Genomic DNA, 15128 nt, shown 5'->3' on the forward strand with positions numbered 1-15128 from the left:
GCAAAGAGAAAGAGTTCAAGGGAGCCAGGAGCGGGATGGCAAGGGAGACCAGTAGAAAGAAAGAGTGGAGCTGAGCTAAACAAAATACCTCAAACAAAGCTGTGCATTTGGGATTATCAAACGAATTAATCTTAACTTTTCTGCAGGTCGGTCAACAAGAAAAACGGTCAATCATTGGCTCATAAGGACATCCTTGGTGTGCCGTGGGACTGAATTCGAAGAAAGCCGACAGACAACAGAGTCATGGCCCAAGACAGAGTGCATCAGGACTGCCAGGTAAATGGACAGATGTAAAACACGTAGAAACATCAAAAAGTATCAATATGGCATCAATAAGAGCTTCTAGTATACTTGAAAGAGAAGATTGGAAGTGTGGTTCTCTCTCACATCCACAACATTCTTTCTTGGCTGAGCAAGGGCAGATGTGATGCTCACAAATGCCAACATTAAACCCAAAGAGGACCTATGGTACAGCATGAGCACACACACATATCTCAATGGCAAATTCATCTCGCTCTTTACTGTTCTTTTTAATTATCATTTGTATAGCGCACCATTATTGAGGCTTCGTAGCGCATTTCAGTAGTGACTCTTCATGGTTAAAGGCAGCATGAAGGCACGCCTATCACAGCTCCCTGCTAGCACAAAGCAGACCCAAAGCTGCTAAATACCAAGCTTGATCTCAGTTCTAATGCGGTCACTGTCTTATGTTCGCACAGGACACATCAGTCAAGAGTTGCTGTTGCTGTACCGCTCAGTGTTTCAGTGAGTATTTGGTTATTTACTGCATTTCAATTAACTAAGGTTATCTTTTTTGGTGTTGGACATTTCTTGGTGTTTGATGGTCGAGTTCCTCTGGAAATCCTTCTATTAGGAAAAATAAGTTTCTCACAAATGTACATTAATTCGGTCCACGTTTACGCCTAGTCACTGCTGAGCTTCTCCATGAATGGATCACTGATGGAGTCTCCACCCTCCATTCATGCCTTGACATACCATGCGGCACAAACATCTTCACAGATGACCGGCCATTGCAGTCTCCAGGTCCCTGTGGTTTTGGGGACATTGAGCAGTATTACCCAGAGTGCCTCAGGGGTGCAAAGGGTATGTGTGCCAGCTTGGGGCTCCCCGGGACACTATGGTATTACAGAAAGGGCATCAGATGCTTCTGCGGCCCATTCAGTATCACAGAGACCTCTGGCACACATTGAACACCAGCGCTATCATCAGAGGGTGCTTCCTCATGTGCACAGAGGCGTGAATCCATGCAAAAGTGGGAATCACTTTGCCTCCGCCCCTATTTTGGACGTAGACTAGAGGCAAACATGACTAAAGGAGGCACCTGCTTAAGGCAGCCTTCTAGAGGGGAGAAAGGGGGTCCCATGGACCTCACAGACATCCCCTTGTAGTCACTCACTGCACCCACCTGCAAGGGGATCTCTCACCCCTCTTGAAAGGGCAAGCGGGTGCCACCTGCACAGCGAAACACGGAGCGGCTTTGAAGCAGCTGTGCTTTATTTCTCTTGAATGCGCTGCCCTCAGGTTAGCACTGGTTCACGGCTGCCCTGGGGGCGGAGCATCCATGGAAATACTGTGCAATATCCCTGTTTGCGCACGGCGCCTGTACTTAAAGGTGCACCATTGCACAAAGAGGGAAAGCCAACATATTTGTTATACGGGCCCAGATGTACTATGGGTTGAATTGCAAGGCAGTTGGTGTTTGTACACACCGAACGCCTTGTTACCGTACCTTCCTTTTCCACTGTAATAGATATATTACTCTTGAGCACAAATCAACATTAGGTAGCATTTGCAGAATCCTGTCCTATTGACATCAATGGGGCAGGTTTCTGTCTGCGAATGGTGCAGAATGGTAGGGATGGGGGACTGCAAGAGACAGCGGACCTCATCTTGTCCCGGCCTTTGCATTCTTAACCAACAATTTATTTTATCATTCTACTTCATGCGCTTTAATAGAACAGGCGCTGCAATCAAAAAATAAAATATGCATTTGACAAACGCATTGCTGGGTGCCTGCAGCAGTACCTTGGAACTCTGGTGGCTCCGCATTCCCAAAATCCCACATTCCCAAAGTGGAATCTGTCCCTCAGACACTACTTCTTCTATGTGAATGGATACCACTGCTTTGGGTGTTAGTATTCAATCAATGATTTACAACAGTTATTTGTTGAGGCTGGGGCCTGGAAAAAAGGGTGTTTTCAGCTGGTTAGCTAGATTTTATGATACAAAAGTTTTGAAATTAATGCATAATGGGGTTGGGAGCCACAGAAGAGCCCTGAAGATTGGGATGATGTGGTCACACTGAGGTAGGTGGTTGTATGGAGCATTGGCTTCTTGGGGTGATGGTGGAGTCCATTATGGGGCAGATGTACAAACATTGGGAATAGTGATTTCCTAATTGCGATTTCTTTCAAATTGCAATTATGAAATTCTATTCCTAAGATATGAAGCTTGTGAAGTTTCAATTAGCGACACCTAATGGGCCGTAAATTGACCTACCTCAAAAATATTAGTGAGATTAGTCGCAGTTTGCAACCCATTAGGAATGATAGCCATCACAGGGATATTCAGCCGTTTAACTTTATGTAAAACATGATGTTTCAAAAGAAAAAAATGAAACGCTTAAAATTCATTAAAAGTAGGCAGTCTGGGACCACTGCCTGCTCTTAAAAAATATTTGTGTTACGTTCACAAAGGGAAAGCGGTCCCATAGTATCCATTCAAATTTTGAATAGGCTGCTACCAACTTTGGATTGGTGGTGCAATATGTATGTTTTGTGAACAAAATTTGGTCCCAAAACATTATTACATATCACTGCGAATCGCTGTTTGGAAGGGAAGCCCTATACACCCCCCTTCCAAATACCGATTCGCAAACCAATCTTGCGATTCAGTAACAACTTAGAAGAGAGATCTGGGGTTTCCATATATATAATCTAAAAACGAAAGGCACATATTGAGTTGGGTGCCTAGACTTTCCTTCAGAGGGCACAAAGGTAATGGAACCTGGAGTGAAACGCGTGCAAGAAAAAAAGACTTTACATGAGTTCTTAACTGAAGAAGTAGAGTAACAGAATGGTATGAACTTATTTTGCAATTGTAAATTATAATTCACTGCTGAAAATAGGAAATAGCAACAAATATGAAGAAAAATGCTTTTGTAATGAACTAAAAAGAAAAATCACGTGCTCTGTGACTTGAAACATGTTTCGCCGAGAATTACAAGAAGTAAACGGCTGATAATTATAAGACATGAAGAGATGAGAATTATAGAAATAACTAAGTTTGGCCCGGATGGCCTTTAAATCAGCTCTGTTTTTGATGCTAACCTGTTGTTGGCCAGAAGGTGAGGTGGTTAGGGACTGAAACTTTAATTTGAACGTTGTTTTTTTCTTTATTTAACTTTGCATAATAGCTTCTACTTTTAGTATCACAGATAAGTAGAAGTAGGCATTTCAGAGATTGATATGTTTTCTTCTTTTTCAGAATGGCTTCTTGGTCTAATGTCACTTGTTTGGATAGCACTGGGCATCGCTGAGATTGTCATTGGTAAGATCAAAGGATCACATTGCCTCCTTGTACTCTTTCTTCTCCCCTCCACCCTGACATATGCATCCCTTTTTCAATCCTCTTTTCATCCCTTTTTCCAGTTCACCTCATGAGATTAGGAGAAAACAACCCCTCGAAAGATTCTTTTATGCTGAATGGATAGATACTTATAACCTGTTGGCTAGTAATGCCTTATTTGGTGTAGGACATGTGATTTGGGCTCTGCCTCATTAACTAGGAAATGGTCGATCTTTGTCCATCTCTTTTAAGAAAGTTTTATTAGAACTCGAGACAAACTATTGTGACACATTGGTTTGTGGTAGATCATTAAGTCCATATTACACCCCACCCAGTTGGTATCTCCGGCGACTGGCCCACCCCAAACTCTCCACCAACTAAGGCATTCTTAATTTCACCCTATATAGGAGATATCTCTGGACTGTTGGCCATTTGCTATGTTTTGAAACTCAATAAATACATGTAAAGTAGTCTCTGTTGGAAACAGGCCCAAATACCATCTCTGGATAGTTCTTTTTTAAATACCTCTTTTGTCCAAAACCCCAATGAGACTCGCCCTTCAGCACTTTTTTTTCTTTTTGGAAGAACAGAACTGCAAGCACCAAAATGCACTGAGACAAATGTATGAGTAGCCGGGAGGTACTTAAATGTTTCCCCATAGCCTAAAGAGAGCTGTCATAGTGAATTAATTGAGTGTCTCTTAAAAATAGTTCTCACCTCCCCGACTGTAATCCAAAGGCAAGAGGTTGAGGGAACCTCTGCCAATATTCAGGGTGTGACTCACCTCAACTTTTGAAAGTATTGCAGGTAACTCATCGGAAGGGAATCAAGTTGGTTTCTGTGGTTAGATTCAACCAACCTAAGCATAAACTCCACAATTTTCAAAGGATAGGATTTTATTGACATTCTTGCTATGACTCTGCTGATAAGCATGAGCTCTTTCGTGTCACATTTTTGTAAGAGCTCTGAGGTGTGACTGCAGGTGTTATATAATGCCTCACAACTTATAATTGAGGCAGAAGTGTGAGTCATGGATTGTCATGTGATCCCAAAATGATCCGATGAGTTATAAGAAAAGCCTTCAAAAACAATTAAAATAATAGATTGAAAGAGTTAGCTAGAACATGAAACTGAGCAGTAGGAAGAGAGAGTGAGAATGTGAGTGAGAGGAGAGAGTGAAAGACAGGGAGAGAAAGAAAGAGAAAGAGAGGCTCCTATAGAAATGATTGATTGGAAGAGGGCTAGAATGAGAGGATAAGAAAAAAGCAAAGGTGGGGATGAGGATTGGAGAAAGGAAGGAGAAAAGAATGAGAAAAAGACAGTGACAAGGCACAGGTGGTCTAAAAGAAAACCAGAGTCAAGTTAGAAGGTGTCTTAAATCATATGTTTTAAGCCAATCTGTTTTAGGCCCCCATTTCAAGTTCATTTCTAAGTTCTGATCCTGCGTAAACTAAGGGATGGGGATTCTGGGTATGTTTTAAACATGCCCTCACAGTTTTCCCTAATGGAATACATTAAGGAAAATGCCTTTCGAAATCCCAAATTATGTGGAATTTTGTGTGCATACAAAACAGTGCTGAATGGAATGATTGAATTACTATCAGGTACTGGTAATCACTCACGCTGAATCCCAATCCTTCGTTATTTTGCACACAATGCTGACTCAGTTCATACCCAGCTATATGCAAATCAACCTTGGCCCTGCTCCAATAGGAACAGTCCAGCCCGAAATGCCAAGCCAGGTCCCCCCTGAAACTTAACACAAGCAAACCAGAAGTTGTTTTGCTACTATAATATTTTGCGATGTTACGTCTCCGTTGCAAGATGAAAACCATGAAGAGGAGGCATTTACCATAACTGGGGTGGTAAATACCTCATCCGTGGATAATGGTATTACCAAGTGTGGTAAATGCCTTAACTGACCTAACTTGCAAGGAGGCCCATAGTCTTTCATCAAAAAACCACACAACTGCAAATCCCAGCATGGTTTTGTCCAGGAATGTGCTTAGTGTCTTGGAGGTCTGAGGCCATACTGTCTGCATTATATACATTTTATTAGAACATTGCAATGTTGGGAGCTCCATTGAAAACAATTGAGTGCTCTGGGCTTATGATGGCTTGTATAAGCCTGGAGCGCCAACATTCCAATGTTTCTTTGTTCACAGCTCTGGCTGTGAACAAAGGATTCAGGAAGCCTGAGGGGATTCCAATCCCCTCACGCTCCCAAAAGGCTTTGGGGCATATTATCAAGGGGGTTTATCTCCGCTTTTTTGGCTTTAAAAGCCAAGAAAGCGGAGATAAAATTATCTCCCTATTACCTAGCTGCCGCTAACACCAGTTAGCGACAGCTAGTAGGAGATAGCGACCATCTTGGGCCCCACTTTGCATATCAGTGATATTTATCACTAATGAGATGCAAAGTGGGCGTGCCAAGATGTTAGAGACTGAAAACAGTCGCTAACATCGCTATCTCCTATTACCAACTTTTGGAGATATTCGCGCTAAGCGGGAATATCTCCAAAAGCTAACACCTGCCCTGAGCAGTTCTTAGCCATGTTATCCAATGGGAGGTGGATAACATGGCTAAGAGCATTAGCTCACTAATGCATGAATATCGCGGACTTTTCAGCGATATTCATGCTTTGCGGCGATTTTTACCGCATTTGCGTTAAACCTTGGTAATACCAAGGTTTATTTGCGGTAAAAATCGCCGCAGCGCTGCGGTAAATTTTTGTCTCTAACCAAGCAATAGCGATAATTATCGCTATTGCTTGGTAATATGCCCCTTTGTTTTTTTGTTAGAACACTCTGCCCTCTAGTGGCAGAATGTTCTAATAGCCTTATAGCCCTTCGTAGCTGGGCTATACCAGCTAGTAAAGTCCCTCTCCCTTGTTAAAGGCCCTTGCCTTCGGCTCGGGCCTTTAAAGCTGGAGAGGGCCTTTAATAGCCGGTATAGCCCTCGACGGCGGGCTATAAGGCTATAATAAGACTTGTTCCTTCTATCAGGTGAGTCTGGAGTATCTGGCAATGTGTTATTTTCTGGTAGAAGATCAAACTAAATATAAGCCACCCTACTGAAGATTTCTTTGGCAATTTTTAATTGCTCTGTAATGCAACACCTTATGTAGTTATTTCACTGATCTGTTGTTTTCATACTCACAGGTTCTGTTTATCTGCAACAATGCCCAGCGCAACGCTTCATCCCTATCTACCTCATCGTCAATGGCGTCACTGTCATCGTCATGTCCCTCCTCTCTATTGTGGCTGGACTCAGGCCAAATAAGCTCGTCTATGGCATCCTTGCACTGTTGAGCCTCTTTTGGTTTGCTTGGCTTATCACAGGTAATACCTTTACTTATGTCGTACAGTTCTAGGGAAGGTTATTATTAAACGATTGGAAGCAATCAATCACAAGATTACTAATGAAATTAGCAGTCCATTTGCATGATAATTTATAAACACAAAGTGCGATCCATAAGATTATGGATGAATAAATGGCTTTAAAATGAGAGCGCAGAGCACAACAAGCCATTTACAAGATAGTGCATGAGCATGAAGAGGTGGGTATATTGATTATCATTATCAATATACTTACAGATAAATTGACCTGAAAGGCTCCTGTTTCTTAATGGTTAGTTGAGCTATTTATTAACATCACAACATAAAATACCCCCACCAGGATTAAAATGTTTGGGCAAGGTAAGAAAAGTGATACATTCTATATCTGAGTAAAACACTCAGATTCATTGTGTACTTTTTATTTAAGAGCACTTAAAGTGGTTGCTAAAATTGAGCTGGATGTAATTTTTTGAAGCATCGTTTAAAATATGATATATGTGTCCCAAGTCAAATTTCCAGTGGTATATTGTTCCATAAATTGATTCCAAATACCTGTATTTTCCTGCTTCTAGATCTCTTATTATTTTCATTTTATTGACGATATTTACATAGGGTTTATGTAGACCCAGAGGCTATCGCAGTGCTTTACATGGGCAGATATTTATTTTTGTACTGGCAGATGCAGCTTTAAAAAAAAGGTCTGGTTAACTTACACATTGGGTGTGGGCAGGTAAGATCCAAAGAAGAAAAATCTTTGAGATCTGCATTGATTGATAGGAGGTGCTGTGGATTGGCCAGGAGGGGACATTGGGTAGTGAGATAAGTAAATGGAGAAGGTGAAGAGTTTCAGTTCTTTCAAGGGCAGTGGAGTTTGGCACCTGTCTGTTTCTCGAATCTTGACACCCTCATTCAGTTATTATTCAATGGTCTATTAAGGGAGACAGGTACATATTTACTTCCGCCTTCACTTGAATGGAGGAACCCAGCATCAATCACAACTCAAACATAAGCACAAAACGTGTAGTTCCTCCGCAGGCCCTGGCGGTGAGCGAGTCAGAGTTTGCGCAAGGGGCTGAATTCCGAGTTGTATGGAGTTTACAGCACTCACTAATTACCTGGGGCAATATAGTCCACACCGTTCATAAAATGTTGGCAAGCCAGATTTAACAGTTGAGAAGTACATTATTTATCATGAGATGCAGATTGTGGCGTGTTAAGCCAACGTGATTTACTGGGCTAGAGTGAGTTTGTTTTCTCAAAACAATTGGACTAGGTCTCTACCATACGGACTGAAGTTTCAAAGCAGCTTTTCCAGCACAGAGATGACAATTCTATTCTAAATCATAAACTGGAGTTTACCATCAGTTGTAGGCAGAGCTCTACGATAACAAGGTATCCTACTCAAAAAGTATTTCAAACAGAGCCTTACTTTACTCACCACTGATAAAAACACATTTTAACATAAAAAATAACCTTAAAGTTTCAAACTTTTATCAGTGGGGTCAGAGATTGCCCCGAGTGAGTGCAAAGACCTGAAGAAGGACTTTGGAAAGATTTTCTTTAATCTGCAACACATCTTACTTAGTACTGCTAAGGTGCAACCAGTTTTACTGTAGCCACCCCATGACTGCTTCCTGGGACTTCCTGATTGCCAATAACGTCTTCGTCAAAAAGATTACGCTACCTAAATGCATCCTGATGCTTTTTGTTATTTCCATGGTAAATGTTTAAAGTGAAATGTTACACGTGTATTTTGTGATATTTAATGTTACTGTCCTCTAATCCCCCCTTTATGTGTTAGAGGTCTTTGTTCAAATTTTTCATGTAAATTAAATATACACAGTCTTTAAGCTTATATTATAGAACTGTTTAACTAAAAGATTCATAGTTTTATCATTGGCATCAATGTACCTTCTGGAGATTACATCTTATGCCAGGAAAAGAGAGTTATACACATAAGTAGAGTTTTAAGTGACACATGGTGGTTGTTGCACTCATGGATTTTGTGGAAATGTGGGTTAGCCAAAAAGGTAGGATTATTTTAAAGATGGGTCGGCAAGGATCTGAGATCAGTGTTGGGGATATGATAAATCTCCGATTTTTCCCCCAACAGGGAGCGTCTGGACTTTCCCGCTGTACCCCAACAACACGAACTGCAACAGAACCGTCTACCTATTTACATTCTCCATCTTGATCATCCAGTGGATCGTCCTGGCGCTGTCCCTCCCCGCGATCATTGTCAAACTTTTCTCCTCTTTCCTCGCTTGTTCTTCTTGTTCCTCTTGCTGTCTTTGTTCTAAGTGCTCCTCTTGTGTTTCCTGTGTTACTAAATGATGAACTTAAGGCCCCAAAATCCTTACATTTTGTTAGAAAACTTGCAGTTCCATGGACTATTTGCACAACGTTGACCTCAAGAAAGAAATTGAATATTTTGTAAATTCACAATTGCTAATAGATGATTTTTGTTGCACTGACAATTATGGACCACCCTTCCTTCTCACTGACACATCATCTAGACACGAGGATGATGGCCAAACCCTATTATTAGGCACATTATGTAACAATAAGCACCACATGATAACCAAAGTTGTAGTGAATCCTGATTTGGCACAAAAGCAGGACACATTTAGGGGTCAAAGGTAAAACGTGACTCTGAGAGAGTGTCACTGACAAGCATGTATAGCTCCAACAGAAAACATGGCATGAACTCAGCCGCGGCCCGTTCAGGTAAGAGCGCTAGGATCGGGTGGGGGAGGAGGGGTATTTTGACAGATGAAGACACGGGAAAATTAATTCTTTATTTAATTTTCGTGGTCACCTGTCAAATCCCACCCAACCCGGCCCCACCACCCCACCACACATACCTCCACGGGCTGCGGCTGCATGACCTGTTTTTCCACTTAAGTAATTAACTGTGTTTTTTTAACATCCTAGAGACATAGAACTAATAGATTTACTGGGTTTGCTGTTGTTCCATTTAGAGGGTATGTATTCCAGCAGTGCGGACTGCATTCTTCCTATTGAATGAGGATTAATACTGCTTTATATAAGGTTGCTCCCTGTCACAAAAAAAGTTACAGGTGTTGAGATTCAAGTTATTTTACTGACTACAAAATCAGTAAACTCTTCACCAAGATTGGCACAGGAAATAATTTTTCTAGAGTAGTTTTGTTAACTACTGGTACAGCACACAACAATGAGCATAAATTGGTGCACCAGAGAACTACCATGGTAAATAATAAAAGATTACCAGCTACGGCTCACAACAAAGGTTTTTTTCATATCATTATGATGATCCTAGACAACCAACACTTTTGGAAATAGAATAAATTGTGCCACACTTTTGAAATAGTGTAAGATGGAAGCGTTTGTTGGAAAGAGAAGAAGGCTGAGGTTTATTAAGGCTTTATGCCTGTGCAAGAATCCACAAAGTGGTGCATGCTATTTACTATTCAGAGCAAAAGGTATGTTCCAAGGGGAAGGTGAATGTTACAGATCCTGCAAACTGTGGCTTGAAGGTGGTATTTCTATGGTGGATCAATGCAAACATGCACAGGTTATGACACAAAGCCGGCTCTATGAAGCTCAAGACCAGGCTTTGCCTAGTAGAAGAAGGCTCAAGCAAGGTAACATTTGTCTTTTTTTTCAAAAGAATCATCTGAATCCATATGGAATGCAGTGCACAACACATATCCCATGCACTGGAGCCTTCTGAGTTTATTACACATAGGAATTCGTTCTGGAATGGTAAGTCTCCAGTATAAACCCTATGCTAGACTGTGAACACTCACAAATGTACCATGATGCCAGCCCCTTTGAGATTTGTCAGCCGGAGCAACACCACTTTAAAGCCAATCTTGGTACATTCGCAAATATTCTGGGTGCTATTGTGTGCTGGGTGAAAAATGTGTACATCTGGGCCTGAATGTGTATTTCAAATAAGAAAGGTATAAAAATAGACCTCATTAGAAATTAATGTGTCCTTGTGTACTGTAAGTGGTTCTCATGTAAAGCGCTCTGATACCTGAATCCTTTGGGTCAAGTTCGTGCTATAAAGAACTCTAATAAAATAAAATAAAAAGTGATAAAATACCTCTACGGCGAATAGCTGAATGCTATAAGTTATACATTGCTCTATTCAGTATTAGTATTTATTTTATATGAGTGATTATTTCTTGCTTCTCCTTTTAGTATATTATCATAATGTGACAAGTCAAAATTAAAAACATTTGGGGGTCATGGAATCACAGGTGTCTAACGTCTTTGCGACAGGGTAGAGGTAGGAAAATACATAACAAATAGTTGTTTCCACTACCTCTTACTAGAAAATGTGACTGTGAACACATTTTAAAATCATATATGAAGATATGATTATTATTTGTTGTCGTTATTGTGCTTCAATAAATTAATTTTTTTGAAAACTAGTATCCTTTAAGTAATTCACACCTAGATATGAATGGGATGAACAAATACAACTGTTGCATTTTTGTCCTTAAATGCTCTTTTGTGTTCTTGGGCGTTTTACTTCCTGAGCAGAACCCTTGCTAATGTATCATATATGCCATTGCGTTTTTTCAAGTCGATCATTTCTACAACCATTAATGCATATTGTTTTAGGTAAACTGACCATATAAATGTACTCCCCCCTTTATAATATCACCATTTCATACACAACCCCACTGGCCTTCAAGTGGTGGAATTACCCAAAATGTGATCAGCTTCTTAAGAACCATGGTTAATCACATGTAAATAAGGTAGAAGCATTATTTATTACATTTACATTTGGAGTTGGAAGAATAGTTGATCTTGCAGAGTTGCATCATGCTCGACTTGTAAGCTTGGTGCTGCTCTGAATAATTGTTATAGTTTGTCCATTGGTCTCAAGTGTGCCTGAGTGTAGCTGGTTTTGTCTTTGGAACCTTCTTCAGTGATTTGACCAGTGCAACAAGAAAGAGAGACATGGTTGCAATGGCAAGGAAATATACCTTGTTTGTGTGTGCACTTGTTTGAATGAGCATAGTTGATGCAGTGATGTTCTTTACAGGTTAAACAGAGAGCAGGGAAAACCCCAGGAGCGGTTGTAAGAGACCGGATGTGATGTCGGCTGCATTAGGGGATTCCACCACTCACACCCGCCAGTACAAAAGGAAAACAAATGTTGCCACAGTCCTGCAGACAACAGCAATAGAGTTAGGCCAGGACGCCCGTGTCCTTTGACTTTAATATTATTGCAGAACTCAATCCATACCTGGTACTGATGGATGTGCCAGACCTTATATAATCATGAATTAATACGCAGAATGACATCGACAACTGTATGGTGGTAGAGATTAGTCGGACCACTTGTATGCTTATGTGAGGTCTGCACAAGTTTACTCAGCAAAATAGGAAAAGTGGAACATAGCTGTACAAATAGGCAGCGTGGCCCTTTATTAACAGTGAACATCTAGTGCTAAACCCACAACTCCCAATGTTCAGGACATTTTACAGGATTTCCACATACAATCAGGAGCACAGCTTAGTCAGTGAGGTTCTGAGGGGTATGAATCGTCAAGTCTCTCCGACCTGATTGAGGGACTCCAATATCAGAAGGCGGAGCCCTAGGAGCCATACTTCCAGGAACTCCTTCCTCCCGAATAATTTGGAGAGGAGTTGGGTCTGGTGTAACCTTGTCTGAGCCGCCATATAATGGTCAATCGGATTGTATTTCTTCTGCCGTGTACGAGGAGTTCAAGACTCGACCACTGGGCCCAGGAAAAGGACCGGCGACGTTGAGGACGATAAGCATGTTAAGCATGAACTAACAAACGAGACTGATTCCCTGGGAAATGCTTCTGATTTTGCCCAAGAATTGTCAATGTGGAATCTCCTTTCCCTAATGCAAACATCCTTTCAGGGAATGTTAAAGGCACTGGTTTTGAACAGTACTTGAAATGTTAAGCTTATCCAACTGCTCAAAGTATTAGTAAATCACCAATGGATGGTTCTAAGGAGGCGATTTTAGAAGGAGATTTAATTGGTGTTATCACTGATCCTAGTTCTCCTTCTCTCCTATTGAGCCGGTCCCTTTATCAACTCGCACCATAAATTATGAGATATATGTTTCTAGATGTACCTTCCTTATTTAAAAAAAAAGAGTATTATTTTTGGGCAACAAAGGGTCTTATCTAAGTGTAGCCTCACTATGTTGTTGAGACCTGGGGTGAGAAGGAGAGCTCAGGAAGGGAGGGTAGGTAGAAAGCATAGGAGCTGTTTAAGGCCACATGAAATAGAGTTCATGAGCCAGGCTCCTAGATCCTCCCAAGCTGCAAGCTTCAAGGGCTACAACTAAGATGTGTAAACAACTAACCGCTAAGGGGAAGCTGGGCAAGAAAGGTACAGAGAGGTGAGGGAAAGAAAGTGGGAACATTTAAGAAATCAAGGAAAGTTCAAGGGTGGCAAAAAGGTTTATGGGGACAAACGTAGGAAAATACACACAAAAATACGCAAAGAATTAAAACATTTGAAGGGGCGATCTTTGCCTAACCCTTATGTTGGAGTAGTGAGGCTGACAAAAGAAAATCCTGTGTTGATACAAACAATTCCTCCGTATTTCAGGCAGGAGGTGCTTGTCGGCAATTTACACCACCATTGTTATTCCCAAAGATGCATTCTAAAAGGAAAATGCAGCATTCAGTTTGTCATCCCCTAAATAGATCCATGCTGCTAAGTGCTTTTGCCAATATTAAAAGATTTAGGAAGGTTTCTTCAAAAGGATTTGGCTCTGGTTGGTTTAAGGAAGGTTGCAGGGTAAGAACTAACCAGTGTACTGTTTGTTTCAGTGGAGACACAGAATATAGTGGAGTCCTCAGGCTCAGTTTGTGTGACAAATTGCATTAGTCTCTGTGATGGAAGTGAGGCAATATGTGCACCCACTGGGAAATCAGTGGAGGGCTCTTACACTGAACTTCCCACATTTCTAAATGAACATGGAGGACTAAAATGTAACCAGGTTTTTCTTGCCCCCCCCCCCCTTCCCGGTGCAGGCCAGAGAATAGGTGCTAGAAGGAGTTGGTAGGAGCGAGACAGTTTGCAAGAAAGAAAAGTTACAATAAAGTTCCATAATAATATCTCGATGTCAGCCATCAAAGTTGGTCCCATCGTCCTCACCACTCTCTAGGAGAGAGAGAGAGGACAGTGTGGCCAGGGCTGTATCCCTCATAGAACAGAGATTCACCTCCTCAAAAACTTCAAGTATCACTTACTTTCTTCTTGGAGCAGTGGGGTGGCTGATGAAATTGACTGGTAGAGGTCAAGGCATCCGCTGCCGGGTCGTTTCCTGATTTGGAACATTCATGGGTTTAAATTGTTTATAGAAATGGGAAAACACAGAGAGATCTTAACAAATTGCCCTATGTTGCTCCTCCAGGAGACCTGGTTGTTGGAGTGCCAAGCAGTGGAGGGGTTTGTTGCCTTAGGTCAAAAAGAGGGACTGCTCATATTGGTATCTGTCTGCTGTGGGAAGAAGGTAATGAAACTCTAAACTACTTGCGTATGGGCCAGCGCATTTTTAATGTATTTGTTCACCAATGACGAGGGGTTAAAACAAATGATTTGTCTGGATGCGTTTGTTCCTACAATTTATCCCTTGTCAGAGGGTGAATTTTTGAGTATGGTTAATGCTGCGGGAAAATTGAGATGCTGTGTTGGTGGTGGGGGGAGATTTTATTGAAAGATCAACTTTCAAAGAGCTTGATGTGGGTATGATTAGCATTACACATTCCTGAAAGCACTTTTCCTGAAATTCCTAGCGAAGGAGACGCAGAGGTTCTGTCTCGTTTAGTCCGATTGAACATGATAATTGTTAATGGTCAGTGTAATGATGATACTCCTGCTATGAGAACTTTCAAACATGGTACTAGTAATCTGGTAATTGAATATGTGCTGGTTCCAGTGCACCAGCTCCATTGAGTAAAATAATTCTGAGTGTTAGACATGGGACCTAGCGATCAGATTACCTTTAGTCTGGAGTACAGAGAAGTACAGTTTTGGGTTTTTGGGTAAAGGGGTATTTTTAGGGTTCAGGGTCAGTTTTCCCTACTGCTGCACCCACTGGAGTGGGAATAGTAATTTTAACCCCTACGCTATCCAACGCTTTCCCTACGCTTGCACTCTTTGGAGTGGGAATAGTATTTTTTAAACTTCTGGTATCGTACGGTAAT

The 15128-nt window shown here is 41.3% G+C and overlaps 1 protein-coding gene across 1 annotated transcript; it reads left to right on the plus strand.

The window, feature by feature from the left end:
* Positions 1-144: 144 nt before the first annotated feature.
* Positions 145-9662, plus strand: LOC147668290 (transmembrane protein 272-like). The gene is made up of 5 exons (XM_086948626.1): positions 145-276; positions 720-765; positions 3508-3570; positions 6751-6930; positions 9041-9662. The coding sequence occupies exons 1-5, from the start codon at positions 244-246 to the stop codon at positions 9259-9261; spliced, it is 543 nt and encodes a 180-aa protein (XP_086804752.1). The 5' UTR covers positions 145-243; the 3' UTR covers positions 9262-9662.
* Positions 9663-15128: the final 5466 nt, after the last annotated feature.

The sequence above is a fragment of the Lissotriton vulgaris genome, unplaced genomic scaffold (assembly GCF_964263255.1).
Source record: "Lissotriton vulgaris unplaced genomic scaffold, aLisVul1.2 SCAFFOLD_1140, whole genome shotgun sequence".
Classification (NCBI taxonomy): Eukaryota; Metazoa; Chordata; class Amphibia; order Caudata; family Salamandridae; genus Lissotriton; species Lissotriton vulgaris.

What these genes read in the sequence shown, in the direction of transcription:
- LOC147668290 (XM_086948626.1), top strand. Translation starts at nt 244, where the DNA reads ATGGCCCAAGACAGAGTGCATCAGGACTGCCAG. An exon ending in CTGTACCGCTCAGTGTTTCA is followed by an intron (nt 766 to 3,507) that starts GTGAGTATTTGG and finishes CTTCTTTTTCAG; the next exon opens with AATGGCTTCTTGGTCTAATG. An exon ending in GTTTGCTTGGCTTATCACAG is followed by an intron (nt 6,931 to 9,040) that starts GTAATACCTTTA and finishes TTCCCCCAACAG; the next exon opens with GGAGCGTCTGGACTTTCCCG.